This window comes from Vanellus vanellus (assembly GCF_965231255.1).
Source record: "Vanellus vanellus genome assembly, chromosome: 8".
Classification (NCBI taxonomy): Eukaryota; Metazoa; Chordata; class Aves; order Charadriiformes; family Charadriidae; genus Vanellus; species Vanellus vanellus.
The window spans coordinates 6,662,902-6,685,230 of record NC_138913.1 but is presented as its reverse complement, the minus strand read 5'-3'; the positions used below and the strand labels follow the sequence as shown (position 1 = coordinate 6,685,230).

The window sequence follows — 22,329 nt, the reverse complement described above, 5'->3', positions numbered from 1 at the left end:
AAACTGTGAGACAGAATGATCCTTAAGGAAAATTGAATGAGGGCTCTTTAGATGAGCAGCTGCAGGAAAATGACCTGGGTCAAAGCTGCAGCCCTCGTGGCGGTGTTCTCCTGTGCAGGTGCCAAGTCCCAATGTTTACACCATCGAGCTGACCCATGGAGAGTTCACCTGGCAGGTGAAAAGGAAGTTCAAGCACTTCCAGGAGTTCCACAGGGAGCTGCTGAGGTACAAAGCCTTCGTGCGCATCCCTATCCCTACCAGGAGGTGAGTGTGCAACCCTGCCGACGCGATGGGCTTTGGCAAGATGTGATCTTCTTTTCTCTTTTAGTACCATATTGGTTTGGCTCCACCGATGCCATTTGCTTTGCTGTAAGGAGGAGAGGGCAGAAGAATTTAGTCCCTACAAATATTTAGCAGCTGTAATAAAAATATTTAATCTCTACGTGTTTAGCAGCTATAGCCTAAGTGGTGCAAGCATCTCTCTGCGGACCCAGAAAGCACATCGAGTTCCAGGTCGTCAGCTTTTGAGCTGAATTTGAACGTGGGGAAGGGTTATGCTAATGGAAATTGTTGGTGCTATGTGGCTTTTTGCTGGCATGGACTGGGTGTGGGAGGTGTGGGGGTCTCTGGGATGGGTGGTCAGCCCTGCCTGGGCTGGCCTTGGGGCTCCAGGGCTGGAAGTGTAAGGGGAGCCGTGGGAAGAGACGTGGTGTGGGTCGGCAGGAGCATCCCGCTGTGGGGAAATGTGGAGAGAGGATATAGGGAACAGAGAAATTATAAGAGGTCAAGGGCTGGGGGAACATAATGCCCTGAAAATAGGGTTTAGGCTCCCTTTCCTTAAAAGGGTAAAAGGAGACCCTGAAAAATCAAACTGTGATGTTTCAGTGTCGTATTTTTGTTTGTGAGCCAGTTGGAGCACACTGGCTTCTTTTAAATGAATCCACACTTCCTTTTTTTTTTTTTTTTTTTTTTTTGCTTTCCTGCCCACCCATCTCTCAGTTTTTAAGAGTTTGGATGGGCAAAAATAAAAGCATCACAGAAGAAGGGTTACGTATCGAGGCATGCATGCACTCACAGCACTTAGGCTCGACATTGGGGTTTGTTTTTCCTTCCAGTCACACGGTGAGGAGACAATCCATCAAAAGGGGAGAGCCGAGGCAGATGCCGAGTCTGCCGCACACCGCGGAGAGCACAGTGCGGGAAGAGCACTTCTCCAGCAGGAGGGTAAGCAGCCGGCTCGCTCTGCGGGGGCCGGAGGGATGCTCGGGGGGGGCTTCTGAGGTGCAGAGATGCCGGGCAGGTTGCTTGCAAATCCACATGCTATCAAAGCCCTTGTTTTATAACCATTAAAGTTTTTTGCTCGACAAACTTAGGCTTTGGCACGTCCCGCTTTAATGCCAAATTCTCCTCCAGGCAAAGAGGAGGATGCTGCTCCCGGGGTTCATGCGGGCAAAGCTCTCCTCTGCAGTTGAGGAAAACCATGATGCCCAGAGCGGCGGTTCCCCTCCTCCCACCTGCTCCGATTTAAAGATAGAAGAGGCAGTTTGCAGAGTCAAGTTGCGTGATGGAGGCAGCCCCGCGGCCATCAAAATCTGAGAGATTTCAGTCCTGTCCTCCTCTGAAAGAGGAGATGACAGTCAGGCTCTTGATGCTGGAATGGGTAATTTTAGCCGAGGCACATGTGTTCTGTGTAACTTCATCAGATGTTAACAGATGGGCCCTTCTATGAAGAGGGTGGATGTCTTCCTACCTCTTCACTGCAGCTTCACTGTTTGCAAAAAAAAAAAAAAAACCCACGAAAAAACAAGAGTCTGTAAAAAAAAAAAAAAAAACAACAACTGTGTTTGTTCACCATGTGCTTATCGTTCTTTCTGCCATTCAGTCCCTCCCTGGACTTTCTGCTGAAGCCTCAAGTCCCCAAAAGGTTGTGTCACATGGCTGTGCTGTGCAGATAACGCTCCTTGCTGTGCACGGCTTTGCTGCTGAGTGGGAAGTTTCAGGAGAGAGATGTTGGCTTTAAAAGAGGAAGAAAATTGTTTTCTAGATCTGCCCCCCCCCCCCCCCCGACATTTTTTTTCCCCCCATTGCTTTCCTTGTGGGAATCCCACGGCTTTCACCGTGGGGGATGTATTACCCCCACTGCCCCCCTGGGTAGCTCAGTGCTGCGATGCTGAGAAGGGTGAAGGTCCCAATGGCATTTATTTCTTTTCAGTTTGTTTTGTGTCCTGTAGGACACTGCTCAGTTTCCCATCCCCAAAGAGCTTAATCTCTTCTTTGCCCACTTACCATGAGGATGGAAACAGATTCTCTCTCCTGTAATGATTTCTTCTCTTCTCCCCTCCTGGCAAGGGGGGACAGGCTCTCCAGCAACTGGTGGCCCTGCCACTGCCATCTCTATGGCTTTGGGACAGAGCAGTGTGATCACCATGCTCCTCACCCCGTGAACCTGGTGTTTTGGTTAAACAGGCTCTCTCGGTTGCGTCCGAGGCTGTGTTTTCTCACAAAGCTAATTCGTGTGGGTCAGAAAGAGCAGGGCCTGATTTTTTTTTTTTTTTTTTTTTTTTTTTTGTATTTAAAATTGTTCTGAAACTTGGGCTCAGTCAAGAAAGTTGACCTCTAAAATGGCAGTGCCAAGGAACAGGTCTGCTGCTGGAAGGTACAAACACAGATCTGTGAACAGTAAACAATCTGGGATTGAACTGTTTATGCTGCTGAGCTATAATCTTCCATGACACATAACAATGTATTTATTTATGCGTTCATGCTGAAAAGCGTGTCTGATTTCTTGATCACTTCCTAATGCCAGACAGTTGGATGGGAGGGGCGTGTTCTTAAAAATTCCTGCATCTTACCTAAAGTTTCAATGTTTTAATTGTAGAAACAGCTGGAAGACTACTTGACAAAGATCCTAAAAATGCCGATGTACAGGAACTACCATGGAACAGTAAGTAGAAATTAGTTTGCTTAAATGCCTAAAGTATATTTGCTTTACAAGAGTTGAATTTACTGGAAAAAGACGTTCAGCTTTTATAAGAAGCATTTTACAGCCATTTTGCAAGTGTTTTGGCTTAGCTGATTTCTCCAACATGGATGTAATATGATTAAAACCAAAGAAAGAGAGTAGCTCGCTCTCGGAGGTCGCTATTTTAACACAGTAATAACCTCCTCAAGGCAGTCCAGTCCAGAAAGCTGATTGTACGTGTATGATGTAGTGGATTTCTGTTTAATTCTGGGGAGTGTTTAAGATGATAAGATGAAGTTTTAAATAAACAATTGGACTCTAAACCGTACCTGTTCAGTCTGGGCATTGTGTGTGGTCCGGGGTGCAAATTCTGTTCCTATTCTGTGCAATTTCACTGGACTTTGGCGATGCTGAGTTTGTATGAGTGGTACCCATTCGCCTCTGCCGGTATTTTGTCACTTCTAAAGGGAGATGGTAATCAGCTTATTTCTCCAAGTCGATAATCTTTTTGAAACGAGGAGAGATGTCAAATCCAACTTCAGACCTATTTTAAGCAAAAAGGTTTCCTTTGAAAGCCATCGTCAAATGTTTCTTCAGTAGTCCTCACCTGTCAGCCGCAGCTGTAACATCTCCCTGGGATGGTAATTTATTTCCCCTTTTCTCGGCTGCATAATGACAGTGTTACTCTGTCTTTTGTATTCCCAGCAACCCCTGATGCATACGTTGAGTAGCTGCGGAGCTTAGCGACGTTTCTGAGCAAGGGCTGATAACTGGGAACGCTTGGTTTCCAAACAAGCCAGAAATGTAGACTAACCTTAGGGTGTCTGTAGCAACCAGTTCCTCTCTTCAACTTTTCTTGTTGTTTGGTAGGAATTCCACTCTTTTGCGGGATTTCAGTTTTGTAGAGGTGTTGGGCAGCTCATAGCTGGATGTCGTGCCCGAAAGCAGTGTGTGCTCTTGTTGCAGAGCTCGGTGCGTTGAGCCCTGCTTGTTATGTGGGACAGAGTGCTCATCCAGGGTTGGCCAGGGTGCTTTGGGTTGCAAGAAGTCTTCAGATCTGGGCTGAGAGGACCTGTGTTTCATAGAGTGCTGCTTTTGGGGGACAGGATGTGGAGCTTGAGTCCATCGCAGCCAAGAGCTCTGTTAATCTGCATGTGGAAAATAGTCAAATGGTAAGAGGGCAGAGAGAGTTGGGAGAAGAGAAGCTGGAAGAGAAGTTGGAGAAGAGAAGGCTCTGGTGAGACCTTATAGTGGCCTTCCCGTACTTAAAAAGGGCCTACAGAGAAGGTGGAGAGGGACGTTTAGCAAGGGCATGTAGTGATAGGGCAAGGGGGAATGGCTTCAGACCGGAAGAGGGGAGATTTAGATTAGATACCAGGAAGAAATTCTTCCCTGTGAGGGTGGTGAGCCCCTGGCGCAGGTTGCCCCGAGAAGCTGTGGCTGCCCCATCCCTGGAGGGGTTCAAGGCCAGGTTGGACGGGGCTTGGAGCAACCTGGGCTGGGGGGAGGTGTCCCTGCCCAGGGCAGGGGGGTGGAACTGGATGAGCTTTAAGGTCCCTTCCAACCTAAACCATTCTATAATTCTATGACTCTATCTTTTATTCCAAAGGCAAGATTGGGATAACTTGGCAATTTTGATCAGTAGCATATGCAAAGCGGGGGAGAGTTATTTTACAGTGACAAGACGGATCCGTCTTGTCACTCTTCGGCAGGCATTGCTTTTTTTCAAATATTTTGAAGAATTTCTGCTCATGTTAGAACGTGGATGATCTTTTGACCAGGCTGTGGTTTGCGGCGGGCTGCTGCGGTGGGGGCCGGGCGAGGAGATGAGCGGTCCTGCCTTGCCCGGGCAGCTGTGGGGTGCTCCCCTCCTCCTGCGCTGAATCGCCCTTCTGTCCCCGGCCCCCGGAGCCAGATGTCGCTTTGCACATAAATTCTGAGTTTATTGTTGGCGTTCACTGGATTTGGCCGCGTTCTGTGAGGACTGCTGGTGGTGGCGGCGCCGCTAAGTGCGGCGGGTCCTGCAGACCATGGCAGAAGAAAGCATTAAGGAGAAAAATATTTCCTTTAAAACAACCCCCACGACTCTCAGTCTAGAGACTAAAGTGAAGATTTCTGGCATTTTTCCTTCGACCTGTATTTCTCCCTCCTTGGAACCAAATGAGGGCTTTGCTCTTCCTGTGGTTGAGGTGTCTTTTGCCGGGATGCTGACAAATGCTGTCTTAATCTTGGAGCACGTTTTGACTCCTGTGTGTTCCTCTCATCAAATATGTGCACCAAAGTGTTTTTTAAAATCCTAAATTCTTTGTAAAGTCAGACATGGAGTTGCACTGGCAAACTGCGACCTGCCTCATGTGTAACCCTTGGTCCTTGTGAAGAGCCTGCTTGGGTCAGTCACATCTCCTTGGGGATGTTTTTACATCTGACCTGCGCAATTTAATTAATTTGCTTTTTTTACTACTTTTATTTTGCATTTGCGGTTAATTTATTATTTGTCAGTGAGGGGATCACCACTTTATACACTGTCTCGAGGACGTGCCAGGCACTGGGAGAGTCAAGGCTGCAAGTCGAGCTAGTAGCAGTTTTGCAAAGCTGAAGTCCCCGGTGGGTTGAGGATCACGGTGACCACACGGCAGTGTAGAGGTTGTACATCCTCTAGCCTTTCTAGGTGATGCTCCTGCAGGCCGTGGAAATAGAATCTACTGAAGCATCATTATTTAGAGATGTACCAAGTGTCCCTTGCTTTGATTTGGGGTAGCACTGGCTGATAAAATTTGCAGCCTTCTCGCATTTCCCTTCATTGCTCAGCATTCATTATAACAGAGCGTTTTGTGGGGGGTTCACAAATAGGTCGGTAGATGCATTGTATTTTGTGCTCAGATCCCACACTTTGTAGCCTTTCATTATTTTTTTTTTTTTTCCTTTTGGTTATGTGGATTGTGATTAAATCTCACATCTTCCAGTCCTTTCCAAAACCTATTTATAGTACTTCTGGGCTGAAGTGCTTTGAGACAATTACCATTAAAATGAATGTTGTGGGAATCTCAGTGTGTTAATTATCCACGCTTTTTTTTCTGGGAAATGAAAATTGGGGGAATATAGGTCCAAAACATTAGGAAACGGGGCCCGTGGGCTCGATTGTATTCCATATAGAAATTTTTTTAATTAGGCCTTTGCACAATTTTTTTTTTTTGTATGAGCTGCAATAGCTGAAAGATGCATGAGCCAAATAAAAAATAAGGTTTGATTGAACCAGAGTGCCTGTGTCTGTAACAATTTGCATGAGCTTTAGCGAGTGAGTGTAAACCCCTCATCTTAAGTGAACGCAGTACAACGTGAAAACAACTCAGATATGTGAGAGCGGCTGCGAGTTTGCCTCTGATACGGCACTTGGATCTGCAGAGCATTGCAAGGGTCCCCACCCAGCCCTGCGGTATTCTTAGTTATTGCACTTGAACTTTAGCACGGTGAATATTTTTTTAAAATTTGGGCTCAGGATAAGCCAATTTTGTGTTATAAGAAATAGCTGGCGTCTTTTGCTGAACCATATTATTCTGAAGAGTGGTGTAATTTCATTTTATTGCTAGCCACAGCTGCTAATCAACTCTATGAGGGTTTTTTTTTTAACCCACTAAATTAAAAGCAAGCGTCGAAACGAAAACACAGCATGGAGCTGCTGAATTCTTTCTGAAATGCAGATGCTCTGTGAAATTTTTGCTTGCATAAATCATGCCTGCTCAACGTTGCCGGCGGAACGGGATGGCTTAAAACTGCGGCTCCTGCACCTTGCAGCTGGTTCTCCACCTTCCATAGCTTGTCATTCTGCAGCTGGTCACTCCCGTCTGCTTTGGCTTTGCTTTATTTGGTTTTTTGTTGTTGTTGTTGATGATTTTTTTTTTTTTCTTTTTATTGCTACAACAATGTCATTGAAACTGCATTCTCTAGGCCTGTATCTCATACTTAAAATATTCTGCTGCGGATCTCTCTGAAACCGGAGCGGGAGGCCGGCTCCCCGGGGAGGCAGCTGGGCAGCGCAGGAATTCAGATGTGAAGGAGATGAAAGCATCTCGCTGCTCTGCCTTTCCCTCTCGGTTTTTCTGTGGATGACGAGCACCTCGGATGAAAGGCACTGTAACCGTAAAAATAGTTAATGCAGCAATAATAATAACAGTAAATCATTCGATCTGATATTTTCCACTGCACTGAGGAATCTCCCTTCTAACTGCTGGAATTTATTTATGGGTTTTGGTTTTTTTTGTTTTTTTTTTTTTTTGACAAACCAACGCTCCTAATTGGCGCTGCTTGATCAATGTGTTGGGTGGGCTCCTGTCACCATCGCTGCCGTTTCAAAGACTCCTTGGCTGAAGAGCAGGTTGCTGCGCTGCCAGACAACCTTTCTTTCATTTTTATGTAGTAGGAGCTCTGTTTCTGCCAGTAATTTTTCCTCCTGGCTTTTCTTTTTACTTCTTTGAGGACCATTATTTCTCTGCGTGCAGTGCTCCTCAAATTGCTGCCGGGCTTTCTGGTTGCAGCCAACGTTTTCAAAGGGTTTTGGCATTCTGTGCAGGTTTTTTTTCTTTTGTGTGCCCACTGCGAGAGAGACGTCTGCGTTTCTGCTTCGCCTGATGGGGAATGCCGGCCGTTTTCTGAAGGAGATCAAAATGGGACCCAGGGCGAAGGACCGTCCTGAGTCTTCGCTCGGCATCTCTGATAAGAGCTTGTAGGACACACTGAGTTTTCAGGTGGTCCCCATCCTGCTCTGAGCATCACTGCAGAAACAGCTGGAACAGCTGTAGATGCTTTTCCAGAACGTGTAGCGAGAGCGGGGATAGCAGGATTGTTAGTAAAAGCATGGAATAATTTGTTCTAGCCACTTTCTGAAAATGGGCTAAGTCACCCAAAAATGAGAGCATTAAATTTGCCTCTACTGAATAGAGGTCATTTTATGTCCTTGAGCCACTCAGGGGAGAACAACAAATCCTTTGTTCTTCTTCATGACTTTATTGGTGTGCAAAGTTTGGGAAAGAGAAGCAGAGTGTGAGGAGGAGGAGGGATCTTCTGTCCTACTGACGTGTCTGTGGGGCAAAAATGACGGTGTTGAGGAGGGAGCCTGAGCTGGCCTCACAACTGCAAGGTAGACTTTTGCCCCAAATTTACTGATACTCTTTGCTATTCTTAGTGTTTGAAAATGTCTCCGAGACTTATGGGTCCACCTGTGTAATTCCTATACGAAATCAGATTTTGCCAGTGAGGGCCCTGAGGTTGGTTTGCCAAAAAGCAGGTGACAGCAGCCACCTTGGAGGAGAGCCTTTCCTTGGGTGCTGGTACCTGAGCTGCTGTGGGGCATGGGTGAGCATGGCCTGAAGCCAACCCCGAGGCTGTCCCATGTCCCGACCATGGTGGAGAACATGGGTTGAGTCCTGGGCTTCCATCCCAGCAGGCTTCATTGCCAAACCATGTGGTTAGAGGGTTCCCTCCAGCTGCTCCGGCGGTAGCTCTTGCCCTCACCCTGCCCTGAGAACCTTTCTGCGCTTGGACAATTTTAGGCAATAATGAGTTAAAAGTGCCTGGGGGCCCACAAATCTCCACCGTGCAAGGCAGCCCCTTCACAGAGCTGCTCCTGCCCGAGACCTGTCCTGCACGAGATGCCCGGGGCAAGCGTTTCTCCCTGCTGATGGGGCCCAGGGCTTGTAACCAGCAGACTGTCAGGAATGTCCCGCTGTGCCAAGAAAAGCCTGCTCGGTTGAAATCGCCTGGTGTCCTATTTTTAGAGGTGAATGTAATCACGCTGTGCTTTCTCACCGGCTTTGCTTGTTGTTACGTTCCTCTGCAATCTCTGCTGAAGCAGGAGGATCTGCGAGGAGGCACGTTGCTTGAATTTGAGATTTTCTGGTAAACTTGATAGTATGGCACGTGGGTTTCCCAGCCTGCGCCTGCCACGGGGCTCCATCAGGGCTGAGCCTGCTGCATGCTGACCTGCAGAAGTCATGGAGACTCTGCTTGGTCTCACTCTCCTCCTGCCCCACTGTGGCTTTTCTGCAGATTTTTGGCTCCCAGGGTCAAGACGGGGCAGTAGATGTGGGGCAGGGGTGTGTGCAGCGCCGGGTGGGAGTGACCTGCTGCAATGGTCTTGGAGGATGCTTGTGGGTTATGGGGCTGAACCCCCATGTGGTGTGTGTCCATGGGGTAGGGGTCTCAAAGGGAATAGGGTGCTCCCAGCCCTGGAAACATGAGCTCATTCCCTTTCTGTGAGGGTCACTGGAGGAGAGAGAGGATTCGGGCACCCAGCCAAGTTCACACAGACCCCCAGACTGTCAAACTGAAGTCCTCGTTTCAGCCAGTCATCCAGGAGGGAGGATACCGGTTGGTCCCTATAATACATTTGATCTTGATTGTCCTGGTTGCCTGAAATGTGTTCGCCAAAGCACATTTAAAATAAACAAATAAGGAAACAAACAAAAAGCCCAACCAAACTACTTGTTTTGGGTCTTCTTGAAGATGCTGAAGTGATGGTGGGTAACTTCTGCTCAGGATCTTCTGTGGGTTGTCCTAATGACAAGTCACTTCAATGAAGCAAAGCATTTTGTGGATTTCAGAGTACGAAAAATGGGGCAATCTTTTTTTCTTTCCCCAGATGGAGTTCATTGGAGTAAGCCAGCTGTCATTCATCCATGACCTGGGACCAAAGGGCATGTGAGTTGTGAGCTGTGCCTTTGTGAGTTGTGGTTCCCCAAGAGCATGGCTTTATAAATATTGTTCAAATTGATAGCTTTCCTTTCTCGCCAATAACTGACTGGAGAGGATATTGCCATCTGGCTGTAAGAATGTATTAATGTTCAGACAGAAATGCTACAGCTTTGGGAAATGGCCTTGGGAGCGGTCTGCTCTGCGAGACACGGTCCGCAGCCCATCGGGTTTCTCCCCTTCCCTCCCCACAAGCTCTCGACCCACTTCTTCTGCTGTTTGTGCTATAAAACAAGGCCCTGCATTTCCTAAATCTGCTCGATTTCCTTCTGCGGGGTTATTTTTGCCCTTCTTCCAGCTTCTGGGGCAGTGGCGCAGAGGCTGCTGGGGCATGGCTGGAGGTGGCCGGAGCCATCCCTGGGTACAGGGGCTGCTCAGCGAGCATCCTCCACCCGAGAGCCCCTCTGCACCTCCAGGTGAGCCGTGCCGCCCGTCCTGACCCTCTTTCTGTCCTTGCAGAGAAGGGTTGATCATGAAGCGCTCCGGGGGCCACCGCATACCTGGCCTGAACTGCTGCGGCCAAGGAAGGATGTGCTACCGATGGTCCAAAAGGTACTGCTGGGACAGGTGAAGGTGGCGATGCTGTGGGCTCCTCGGGCACACATGAGAAAATCCTTGTTTGGTTGGTTGTTTGTTTTCTTCCCAAAAGTCCTAGAGGGAGATTCTTGCTTTTTTTTACAAAAGCCACAGATTTTCAGGTCATAAAGGGTCCATAAGCTATTCCCCCTCACCCACCTGGGTGGAGGATGGTGGGTTTTTTTCTTCTGCTTTGCAGCCCGTAGAAGGGACATGTTGCTCCAGAGGAAAATCGGTATTTCACACAGCCCCGAGCTGGCAGAAATGGCAGTAATCCCCCGGTCTGTGCCCAGCTTTTCCTGCTGCCGGGGCGCCCAGGGGCTCCGTGCCTTTGGGAGGGGACGTGGCTGGTGACACTGCCACACCCAGATTTCAGCCTGGTTTTCTGAGCTTCCATTCCTCAATTTGCGAAAAGAAAATTGATTAATTGATACACTATCTGGGCTGCTTTGGAGCTGGATGAAATCAGACGTGACCTGCAGCAGTAAGGAGCTCTGTTTGGTGCCATTAACCTTGGAATTAAGCATGGTGCTTCTTCCTTATTACTGCACGTGTTTAAATGCTGGTGTTTTCATGGGAGTTTTCACAAGCCACCCTGTTCCCATGTCCCTTCCCGCTGCAAACTGGTGTGACTTACTGTCCTCATCCCTTTACTTTCAGCGGTCGATCCTGATGTATCCCAGGGCAGCGCAGGGAGGGGGTGCTATGGGAAGAGTACATGTGTGATCAGCTGGCATCCAAAAAATGCAAGGGGTATTCCCTGGATCTTGCCCTTCCCAGACAAATCTTTCTTTTTGAAAATCCAAATAGTACATATCTGCCTTCTAGCAACAATTTCTTGGTCTGTAAGAGCTTCCCCAAGTATTATCCACCTTTGGAGTTTAGCAGTTGTTAGTTTATCTTAAAAAAAATCTGTTTTCCCACAAAGTGTTTTTGCGTTCTTGTGAAGAAAAGGTCCTATTTCTTCATAGTCTTTCTAACATTTCTTAATGTAGTTGTACAGAAGATCTCTATAATGAGTGCACAAGGCGATGAAGATGTGACCTTCTTCCAGGTCAAATCATTAAATTGTCTTCAGGTTTTTTTTGTCTTTTATGGAAAAAAAAAAAAGTCTTTTCCTCTCAATGCCCCTCAGTTAACTCTTCCCTATATTATGCAGAGCTCAAGCTTTAATGGGAACAGTAGAACATTCAGCTCTGATGGATCTTGATTTTTCCTTTAGAGCCTAAAAAGGAGATGGGAGAAGTGTTTGAGTGGGATTGTGTGCGGAATAACACCAGAGGGCACCGAATCCCTGCCACGGCCTGCTGGGACTGACAGCAATAATTAAGCAATTGACAGTAATATTTCAGAGAGAGGGTTATTTCCATGAAGAACTTTAGGACACGTCAGCCTGGGGGCAAGGCTCCACCCAAGCGTAGGGAGACTGCGGCCGTCCTTTGCTCACAACAGCTTTGCCATAGGTGTTGGGATTTCATACCGCAAATTAATTTCACTTGTCATAGGAGGTTGGGTGTGTTATGGCCACGGGGGCTGTGGAGAGGACACGGAGGAGGACAGTGGTGTGATGCTGCGGACAGGCACCGGCAGGACTTCTCAGGCATGGAGAACTGCCTGGGAAAACAAGAAAGGGGAATGCTTGGAAATGGCCTTTTTGGGGATGTTTGGGGGTGAAATTATGGGCCAAATGATGGGGGGAGGTATTTTGACACCAAATGAGGGGTGATGCTGGTATAGAACTCTTTCAGGGCCCTGAAAGAAAAGAAAATAAAACAACAATGGGATCTGGAAGTAGATGAGGAGCTGAGGCTGTTACTAAAGATACAGAAACGAACAGATTTTTGCAGTATTTTCTGTTGCTTTGTGTGTTTCTGAGTGTGCAGAAGAATGAGGCGAAGGTCTGGTGGCGGAGACCTGTGTGGGACAGAGGGGGCCGGTTACCCCAGCTACGCCGCAGGGGGAGAAAAAATTAGAAATGCCATTCACAGTAAAAAACGTGGGCTTTTTTTTTCCCTCAGAGTTGCCTTCAGGCTACGGTATTTATGTAAAACCTGCCGGTCATCTCTCATCATGTGTTTCTAACAGGGTGCCTGTTGCTTGGCAATAAAAGCTTTCCAAGATGCCTTGTTCATATATTTTGCTAGGAGTGAAAATGATCCTAGCGTCATAATTAATGTTAGAAATGTCAAGTAACTCCCTTATTGCCTCTAGGTATAGCATACAGGCTGAAGAAAAACCTGGGGTAGAGGAATCCTTGTTGTACCTTGCCTGGTACTGGGGCACCTGGCTGGGAGGTTCTCATTGGTGGGGTTAGACGTGAAAACCTGTATTCAAAGGCTTGTGTAAAAAGAAGTCATGCAAATAACTCTAAGTATCTTGTATTGAATTCAAACTCATTGCCCAAGTTCATAGAATAGGCACTTTTCTCCTCGAGAAAACCATACCCTGGACCACACTCCTAACGAGAAATTTTGCCTCTCAGTTGAACGCTTTCCTTTCTCTGATAAATGATTTGCATTTACTTTGAAGGAAGCGCTTTTCTATTTTATTAGCTTTTTTTATGGCTCATGTTTTGAAGACCTGCATGGGTGGAATAAAAGTTACCCGGTTTCTGTGCCCACACAGGTGGCTGGTGGTGAAGGACTCTTTCCTGCTGTACATGAAGCCAGACTCGGGGGCCATCGCCTTTGTCCTGCTGGTAGATAAGGCATTCAACATTAAGATAGGCCGGAAAGAAACAGAAACAAAATATGGGTTGCAGATCGACAATCTCTCTAGGTAAGAAATACGCTCTTTATTTAGACCTTTTTTTTTTTTTTTTTTTTTTCCCCCCTTTGCTTTTAGTTTTCTAAGGAAGAACAGATGCATGGATGCTGTGCCCCGGGAGGGGTTAACAAGGCGCGGGGGGGGGCTGCAGCTCAGCATCCCGCAGGGCTCAGCTCTGAGCTGCTCCTGGGGCGTTTGTACCTGCTGGGGATTTGGCCTGTAACGCTGATTATTTCCGATGTCTTAATGAGGCATTTGGAGCCTCAGCCGCTGTTTGTCCATCCTTGCGGTTGTTGCTCGGGCCTGGGGGCAGGGGGCACGGTCGGGTTGCGCAGTCTGTTTTTGCAGCAGTTGCTTACAGTCATTTTGTAGGCGCTCTCATCCTCTGTGCTGCAAGCAGGGACACGTTCCTCTGCATCCCAACCGGAGTATTACCCAAAAGACGTGCTAGTTGGGATAAAGAGGTATTTAATATTGTTGTAGTAGTGTACAGTATAAATTCATTTTTTAAAAAAATACAGAATTAGCTGGGTACAACTCTCCTCCAAGTTAAGCTGGTGCTATTCATTTAAATCTGGGCTGTTTTTTCATACTTGGCAGAGCAATACTGTGATAGTCACTTGGATCAGTTCAGTGCTGATTTATTCTTATGCAAACAAAACAGCAAAGACCCTTGCTGTTCCTTACTTCTTCCTTAAATAAAATAGGTGCATTTATCAACATGTATAGACAGTGAGGAGCAGCCCAATTAAGTGTACGTGGCTTCAGCATCCCGTCTGTTTTACAGGTCGCTGATTTTGAAGTGTAACAGCTACAGACATGCCCAGTGGTGGAGGCAGGGCATAGACGAGTTCATTCGGAAACACGGCAAGGACTTCCTCACAGAGCATCGCTTCGGCTCGTACGCAGCCGTGCAGGAGAACACGCTGGCCAAGTGGTGAGGACTGTGGCGAGGCTGCGACCATATCACAACGCCTTGGGTTACCCGCAGCAGGAGCAGCACATGCCTGCCTGCAATAGCCCCGGGTCTGGGGGATAGAGCTGGTGGCGTTCGGTAGCTGTAGGGACTGATGATAACTAGAGACGCTGGAAAAAATAAGGCTCTCTTCATCGGGAAGAGAATAACAGTACTGGTGACAGGGGTGCTTTGATGCTGTTAGGGCTTTGCATTGCAGCTAACGGTGTTTTGAAACATCAAGTTTCATTTGAATTTGAACATGTCGGGTATTTATTATTATAATGATAAAAATGGTGTTTTGATGCACGTCTAATTGGCAGGATGCTTATGAGTTAAAACCAGAACTGCTCTTTTGTTAAGATATTCCTGTCTTCAATTTTATCCCAGTTTCTGATTCTGGAAACGCTGTTTCCTAAGGATTTAGGTCTTCGGGCTCTGGGTTGTAAGCCTATGGTAATGCAGGTGCTGTCGAAAACATCTGCCTCTTTGGCTACTCCCTTCTCCATAGCTCCCTCCCAAAGCAGCTCTGCTGCAGCCTGTCCTGCCCGTGCTCCTCTGCGACCCACTGATGGTTTGGTCACGTCCTTCGTGCTCTGAAATGCGAGATGTGTCCTGCTCACCACATTTGCAAGGCCGATTCTTATTCTGTAAGGCAGCATTGCCCTTCCAGGCACTATGGATGTGTTGAGATGCAAATGTCACTCATCTGGTTGAAGCACAGCGCCAGATTCAGGCCTTGCAGATCGGCTTTGCAGTGAAAGAGAATCGGCAAATGCAAATTTGGGTATAGTCTAAGGGTGACTGGGCTTTATGCACACAGCAGTCCCACAAGAAATCCTCCCGTCCGTAACTATAACCTGATTGCACTAAGCCATTCTCAGAAGCACCTCAAAAAATTGACTCTAGCTGGAAGCAAACCCTTGCACTGCTCTCACTGCAGCTTCTGCCTTGCAGCAGCCGCTGCCCAAACAGTTTCCATAAATCAAAGCAAACGCCACTCCGCCATCCTTTCCCGAGGGCCAAAACTAGCTCGCACATCAAGCAAAGCCCGGGAATATTGCGTGCAGTTGGCAGAAGTACTAAGTGGCACTTAATAATCTCTTATTGTGCTGTTTCATTAAGCTACTAATAGCAGCGTGACATTCTCCCTGCGTGTTGTCCTAATTCCTGAAATTAGGTTTGTATTTGCTTTTGAGAAAAGAATGTAAATGGCATTAACACAGAACCCTGTCAGTCTTCAGCTGTGGACTTTGTTTAATGAAGGGGGAGGAAACCAAGATCTTTGTGCTGTGTTTGCTTTTACAGGTATGTAAATGCTAAGTCGTACTTTGAAGATGTCGCAAATGCCATGGAAGCTGCTAAGGAAGAAATTTTCATCACAGATTGGTGGTTCGTACTTCCATGTTTGGATGTTGACCAGCTGTCTCTCTTGGGACGTTCCCGACAATGCGGCACTGTTCGGAGGCCCTACAGTATGGCAACTAGCCGTGCGGCCAGATGGTTTGGCAGCACACCCAAACATCTCCTTGTGTTGTATTCAAAGGCCTTTTCAGGAGGGTTGGCAGCAAAAGCGCATGCTTGAAATCAACAGCCTGGTTGTCTCCTTCCAAGGAAAGGCCTGAAATTGCGTGAGGGCACCACCTGAATTGCAAATGTTATGGCTTGAGGTGCTCATCAGGAGTGTAAATCACTGCAAAGCCAAGGGACAAGAGTGTTTCTCAGTGTGTAAGGGAACGGGGACACTCAAACACCTCCGACAGTGCTCTTCCCATGTGATCCTCCATGGGACCCTCCTTTCAGCTCCTCCTCACTGTTCTGGGAAGCTTCATGACAAGATGAGAGCATCTTGGGAGGGGTGGTGGTGGTTTTGCTCTGCTCTTAAATGGGCCAGACAATGGAAGGGGAGTTTTGTCGTCCCTTCCCTGAGCTGCGTGGCTGCCGAAGGACCTGGCTCTGCCCACTTCTCAAATAGTAATACAGTATGTTTATGCAGTGCTCTGGTTCCTGTTTGAGGCAGAAAAAGGGTGTTCGCACAGACTCGGGGCGGAGTTTCTTGGCTGGATGCCGGTTGCGGTTCCCCACGTCTTGCCTTTGTGGAGGTTAATCTGGCTGAGCCAGTGTGGACTTTGGGGATGGGATGGTAGGGCAGGCTCCCAAGACACGGCTCAGGCGTCCTCTTTAACCTTGGGCATATCTCTGTGCTCCTCTTTCTCCGTCTGTAAAAGGAACCTCTTGCTACTAATTCACTGCCCATAGGAACGGGAGGATTAGTTGTTAGGTGGCAATTATGAGAAAACTAAACACAATGTTAGCTTTTACTGGGGTAAACCTGTTTCCTAACATGACCACAGGTAAACCCAGTCCTCCTGGATCCCCACGTGCTACCCATCGGGTAGCAATGCAAAAGCATCGCATTTCAGCCCTTTTGTCTCTTAATATTATATTCAGACAATTGTTAATGTATCTTGGAATTGCAAAACTTACCTTAAACTCCAAGTTTCAGATGCCAATGCTGTTGTCAGCAGCATGTTTTTAGGATGTAGCAATATGCTTTAATCAAGCACAAGTTCCCATGCCCAGTACAAAAATAAAGGAATAAAATTCTGTCACCTTCCTTTGCAGGAGTTAGACGAGACTGCTTAATTATTCCTTGGAATGCTTAAAGCTATGAATCAATAAAATGTCCTGTTGAGAGATCATATTGCTTTGTCTTTAGGCAGCAAGGAAAATTCGGCACAAATCTATGCTACTCAGGTAGCCTAAGTACCAGGAGAACTGAAATCCCACTCTTATTTATTTTTTTATGTCTCCACATTTCTTTCAAATCTACTTTGGGTTTTTCTTTTGTTGCATCTTTCTTTCATAGATAGAGTCCAAGTTTCCCCATTTATACATCACTGTTCAACTTGAGCTCGTGGGTTGTTGAATACTGAGATGAATGTGCTGGACGCATCCCTTGCCCTCTGTAATGCTCCATTATTAAAAAACAAAAGAGCATGATGTTGGAGAATGCTTCACTCTGGGACGTGAGCCTTCACATCCACTTTATATAAACTTTGATTTCGTTGCTTCCCGAGTTGATTATTTAGGCCAATGCTTTGTTTGCAGACTACATACACTGTGTTTTTTCCACCCCTTTATTTTCTTAGGCTGAGCCCTGAAATCTTCATGAAACGACCCGTTGTGGAAGGGAATCGCTGGCGGCTGGACTGCATCCTCAAGCGGAAAGCGGTGAGTGAGCTCCAGCTGCAACCTTCACCCTACGGAGAACCCAGTGCGCCCAACCGGTTCCAGGGTCACACTGGGACTGGAGCGTTTGCACCATTTGTTTTGGTAGGGATGAGAGTTAAAGCTGGCCAAGCCTCATTTCGGATGGCCTTGGAAAACTACGTGTTTTGATTTGCTCCCCCCCTTTGTGTTTGGAAGAGCTTGGAGGCAGAAGGGTTTCCCCTTCACAGTATCACAGTATCACAGTATGCTAGGGATTGGAAGGGACCTCAAAAGATCATCTAGTCCAATCCCCCTGTCGGAGCAGGAACACCTTGGAGTCCTCAGGTTTGGGTCACTTCAGCCTCACATTATGACTGCCCCAGCTTCCAGTGGGGTCAAAGAGCTGTTGCTGTCCGGTGCTCTCCTTGTGGTGTATGTAACTTAGAGGTACGGGGAAGACTAAGCACTTTGTGGTGGCCCTTGGTAGGTGGTTCGTACGTTATTGTGTTCTGCAGATCCTGTCTGTCATTACCACGTATTGTGTCCCTGTGCTGCAGCTTTCTGAGCTGTGAGGGGACCTGTGAAAGGTCCCCTCAGGCTGCCAAGAAAAGCAGGATGTCATTAGCAAAAAGTCCCTCAGTATCATCCAGAGGTTCATGCTAACTCACCATAGCCTTCTCATCTGGCTTTCCGTACTTGATACATTGCATGGGTCCTTGCTGCAACTAAACGCCAAAGAACTGATGTTCTTGCTGTTCACCCATCGTTCCTTGCTGTAGTAAGGAAGTGCCTGTTGATATTAAATATCATCCGAGTGTCCCCTCCGGCCACGTCAGCCCTGCTGGAGCCCCTCTCGCCTTTGTCCTGCCCAGACCAAGATGCCCAAAGCTCTTCTTGCCATAGCTCTTTCACAGCTGCTACCATTGGTAATAACAAATTTTACTGGAGCATAAGGAAGGCCAAAGCCTGAAAGATTTTTGTGGTTTATTATTATGTTTATTTCCAAGGGTAACTTACATGATTAGAAAAGACCTTATTTTTTTGGTAGCTAGCTCTTACTACCGGTGTGTCTCCTGGTTTTCTTTGTTCCTCCCCACCCCTTTCTATATTCTCATGGCTCTTGTGACCACGAAGTGGAGGAAGATCAGCTGTGCCCTCCCTGCCTGTCCCTTCTCAGGTGGCAACTTTGGTCATGAGGGTCCTGGTGCATTTCTGCGGAGAAGGGATGTGGGGAAAGGGCTTCAGCAAAGCATGAAAAAAAGCGTAGAAACACAAGCGGCATCACATTCCCCAGAGCTGGGCTGTGGTGCTCAACGGGTTTACAAGGAGGTGACAAACATGACTCAGGGACTTGGACTCCTATTTGCATTGCCATGTTATCTGAGTTAATAAATGCTCATGGTCAGTAAGCAAATGCTTGTATAAACTTGATAAGGCTTTTTTCCCCCCCTCTGTTTTAATTTCTCCTTCTCTGCTCTTCCTCCTGAACAGAGAAAGCTCAGACCTGCTGTTGACCTGGTGCCTTTCCTGGCACTCCTGGTCAGGATGCTGCCCTGTTGCATGCTCTCTTTTCTTGTGCAGCACTTTGAGATACAAGCTGCAACTGCTACCTCTGTTTCTCTTTTCTTTAAGCGTTTTCATCTCAGAAAACACTTTATTTTGTTGCTGGTTGTACTCTGCTTTCCAATAACACGTCTGAATCCAGACTACAGAGAACATGTTTCTTGGAGCCAAGCGAGCCAGATGGAGGAGCTGAGCGTGAGGTGTTTATGGATGTGGGCTGTACTTCAGTTGTTCACCCAACCCGTGATAACACCGGTGTGGAAACGATAGTTTGCCCCATGTGAGGGGTGAGTCAGGAAGGGAAGCACGGCCAGGGAATTCTCTTGAACTCTTGATGTGGTAGAAGGGCAGGAGTCCAGGTGGATGTCCTGAAGTAGTCTTTGACTCCCTTCCCTTCCAAACTAGTCATCGTCACAGTCCTCACCCATTCTGTGTGCCTGGAAAAGTAAAAAAAAAAAAAAAAAAAAAAAAAGAAGGAGTTTTTTGTGTCTGACTGTAGTTGATTTGGAAGTAGTCTTATTTTCTGGCAAATAAAACGTGGCCATGGGTCATGCTCACTGACTGCATGGAAGGATTTGGCTTCGTTTGTCATGTTGACATGGATTTTCCTAGGGCCATAAATACCTTGTAAAAGTAAGGAGTGTTTTAAGGTTAGTTCCTGGAAATACTTGTCTGCTGTCTCACCTGTGGCGTTTCTTTGGTTTGGCAAGCTGGTGGCTAGGTATTGGGGTAAGGCTGTCCGTTATGTACGTACAGTGCCGCCTTGGGCTTCTCCAGGTGCGGTGGGCAGCAGAATATCATCCACAATTCGGAGACTGCTCAAGCTATCAGTAGCAGCTTTATGGGAGTAGAAGCTTAAAAGGCTGTGGAAAGTTTAGGTCCCAAGTTTAAGCTCTGCTGCGAGATCTGAAGCTGTGCTGATTTACGGCAGCAGTTACAGTGTGTGTCATCTGCTGAGGTTTGGGAGGTACTTGGCAGTTTTGAATGTGCTTTGAATGTGCCAGTGTCTTTAGAAACCCTCCTGGAGATACCATTCTTGTCATGAAAAGCACCATCTTTTTAGCACTGCTCATTGTATTCCTGGAGCTTGTTTAGCTCTACCAGCAGTAAGAACTTGTTTGCTGGTGTTGAGTTGGTTGCATCCCCTTTAAGAGAGGGATGTCCGTATGACCACGCTGGTGTTGTCCTGCAGAAGCTTTTAATTGTAGGCAAACCTCAGGGCAGCATGAAAGAGCAGAAAACTGAACTGCAGTAGATGCGTGCGATGTTGTTATAAGTGGAGTGAATTGCGTTTGCAAAATTTTACCTGAAAGGGCGTTTGAAAGGCACTACTGTAGGAATGCCCTGTTGGTAGGCCTTGGCGTAGCTCAGCTCTTCGCACACGAATCCAGGTACTGGGCCCTTCTCCGCAGGCTGAACAGTTTTCCTGAGCGGTGCGGGCCCTTGCATATTGTGGGATCACAGTGGTGGATCTGGAAGAGCGTCATCAAGAACATGTAACCTCAGCCTGGATTTTAGTCTGCAGGCACAGCGTGCTTACTGCCTCTTAGCTTTACCTGCCGTCGGAAACGGACCGTACCCATTGACACACCTGCATACCTTCTCTTTCCTTTTATTTCTGACAGCAACAAGGAGTGAGAATTTTTGTTATGCTGTACAAAGAGGTGGAGCTTGCCCTGGGGATCAACAGTGAATACAGCAAGCGGACGCTCATGCACCTCCATCCGAACGTTAAGGTAATTGCGCGTTGGGTAGTGATGAAGGACATTTGCATTCATTTGTTCTTGATAGCTAGTGCCGACCCTCAGCGTATTTAGGCATGAACTGGAAGAACTGCGATTCCCACAATTGCAGTGGGAAGTCTGAGAATATGAGAATCATCCATACAGTGATTACCACATCTGGCAACTTCATTTCTTTAGGTTATAACTGAACATAAAATTGCTTAGTTTAAACTTGCCAAAGCAAATATTCATCTAATTTGCAAGAAACATATTTCATGTGACAAGTTAATGGGGTTACATCACATGGAAAATTACAATTTGAGAATGTTATCTCATTTGAGCATTTCTGTTCACATATAGATGACAAGAGTCAACACTGGATGTTTAACGTTTCCATGAAATGAACATAAATGAATGTAAATGAACAGCATCGCGCTGTCCTGTGCTGTTATGCTGCTGCTCTGCCACCGAGCAGAAAATGAGTTATGGCATATGAACCAGTAGATAAAACTAGATCCAGTCTCTTGAAATTAGAGACATATATATTTTAACGAGCAAGAAGATATATGCTATTTGTGATGGTGACTAACAAACTGCTAGAATAATAGATTTATTGTCACTCTATCAGTTATCACGGTGAAGGGAAGCATCCATGCACCATCATCTTTGCAGCAAGACTGGGAGGTGTAACTGGAAGATATGTGCTAGCTGTGTAACAGGTTTTGGGAGCAGCCAGTTGGAACTCCGTAGCTTTTTCCCCAGGAAACTGGTTTAATGGCTCTTCTCTAAAATTATAAACTAAAACTATATACTGTATGCTTAGATATAGAAATCACTTTGCCATGAACACATTTCCAAAAGAATCTCATAAACAAACGTCAAACAACTTGCTGATTTTAAATGCGGAAAAAAACATGCCAACTTCTCATTTCACTTATGTAGTGGCAACAACCAAAGAAGTGAGTCAGATCACCAATATGTTGTTTTCTTTTAGAGCGGGCTCTGTGTTTGAAAGCTCGGCTATTATAGCTCTACTGAAAGCATGGTTTTATTTGTTGAAACAGTTTCCTTGACTAGAGTCCTCTTACGCTGTTGTAAGTGTGACCTATCCCAGCATCAGTAATGGTTGCTGCTCGGGAATACCTGCGTCGTGGGGAAACACCTGCCTGCCAGTAAGGCTGAGCCCAACTCGGCGAGGTTCAGTAATTACAGCAGTCTGTGTGGAGGCATCTTCTGAAAACTCCAGTGTTTCCCCCTCATCCCAAGCAGCCAAAAAAAAAAAGCTGGGCAGCTCTCTGGCTGGAGGTGTAACTTGAGCAAAGACACAGAGCATGAGTGCTGCTTCTCTCCCCAGGTGATGAGACACCCAGACCATGTGTCCTCCTCTGTGTACCTCTGGGCCCACCATGAGAAGCTCGTCATCGTTGACCAGTCGGTGGCATTTGTGGGCGGCATCGACTTGGCGTACGGCAGGTGGGATGATGACGAGCATCGCCTGACTGACGTGGGCAGCGTGAAACGAATGGTGGCAGTGAAGTCAGTGTCAACGACCAACCTGACAGTAAGTGAGCTTGCTCCAGCTGGTGGCCACCTTCAACATCTGACCGTGAGGTTTGCGGTGGGGATGAGCAGGCTGTGTCCACTTCTAAGCACAGGGTTGCGTTTAGGAGGTTTAAAGATGAATAGTAATGAGAAGGAGGCAGTATCCGAGCATTGAATGACTCTTTGGGGCTAGATCCTGACCAGCCCTTGCTAGGGCATGGAGATAGACAGCTGGGTTTCCCCTGGAGCAGCAGTCACAACTTGGAGGCTGCATTCTTAATAAA

General features: G+C 47.0%; 1 protein-coding gene across 1 annotated transcript in view; it reads left to right on the top strand.

The window, feature by feature from the left end:
* The window catches only part of PLD1 (phospholipase D1), a 65,296-nt gene that overhangs the window by 19,984 nt on the left and 22,983 nt on the right, over positions 1-22,329 (top strand). The window contains exons 4-14 of the mRNA XM_082487423.1: positions 119-264; positions 1,116-1,224; positions 2,879-2,944; positions 9,597-9,655; positions 10,166-10,258; positions 12,908-13,060; positions 13,836-13,985; positions 15,312-15,395; positions 17,156-17,237; positions 20,405-20,515; positions 21,858-22,064. Of these exons, the coding sequence (XP_082343549.1) occupies positions 119-264; positions 1,116-1,224; positions 2,879-2,944; positions 9,597-9,655; positions 10,166-10,258; positions 12,908-13,060; positions 13,836-13,985; positions 15,312-15,395; positions 17,156-17,237; positions 20,405-20,515; positions 21,858-22,064 (1,260 nt within the window). The remainder of the gene's footprint in view (positions 1-118; positions 265-1,115; positions 1,225-2,878; positions 2,945-9,596; positions 9,656-10,165; positions 10,259-12,907; positions 13,061-13,835; positions 13,986-15,311; positions 15,396-17,155; positions 17,238-20,404; positions 20,516-21,857; positions 22,065-22,329) is intronic.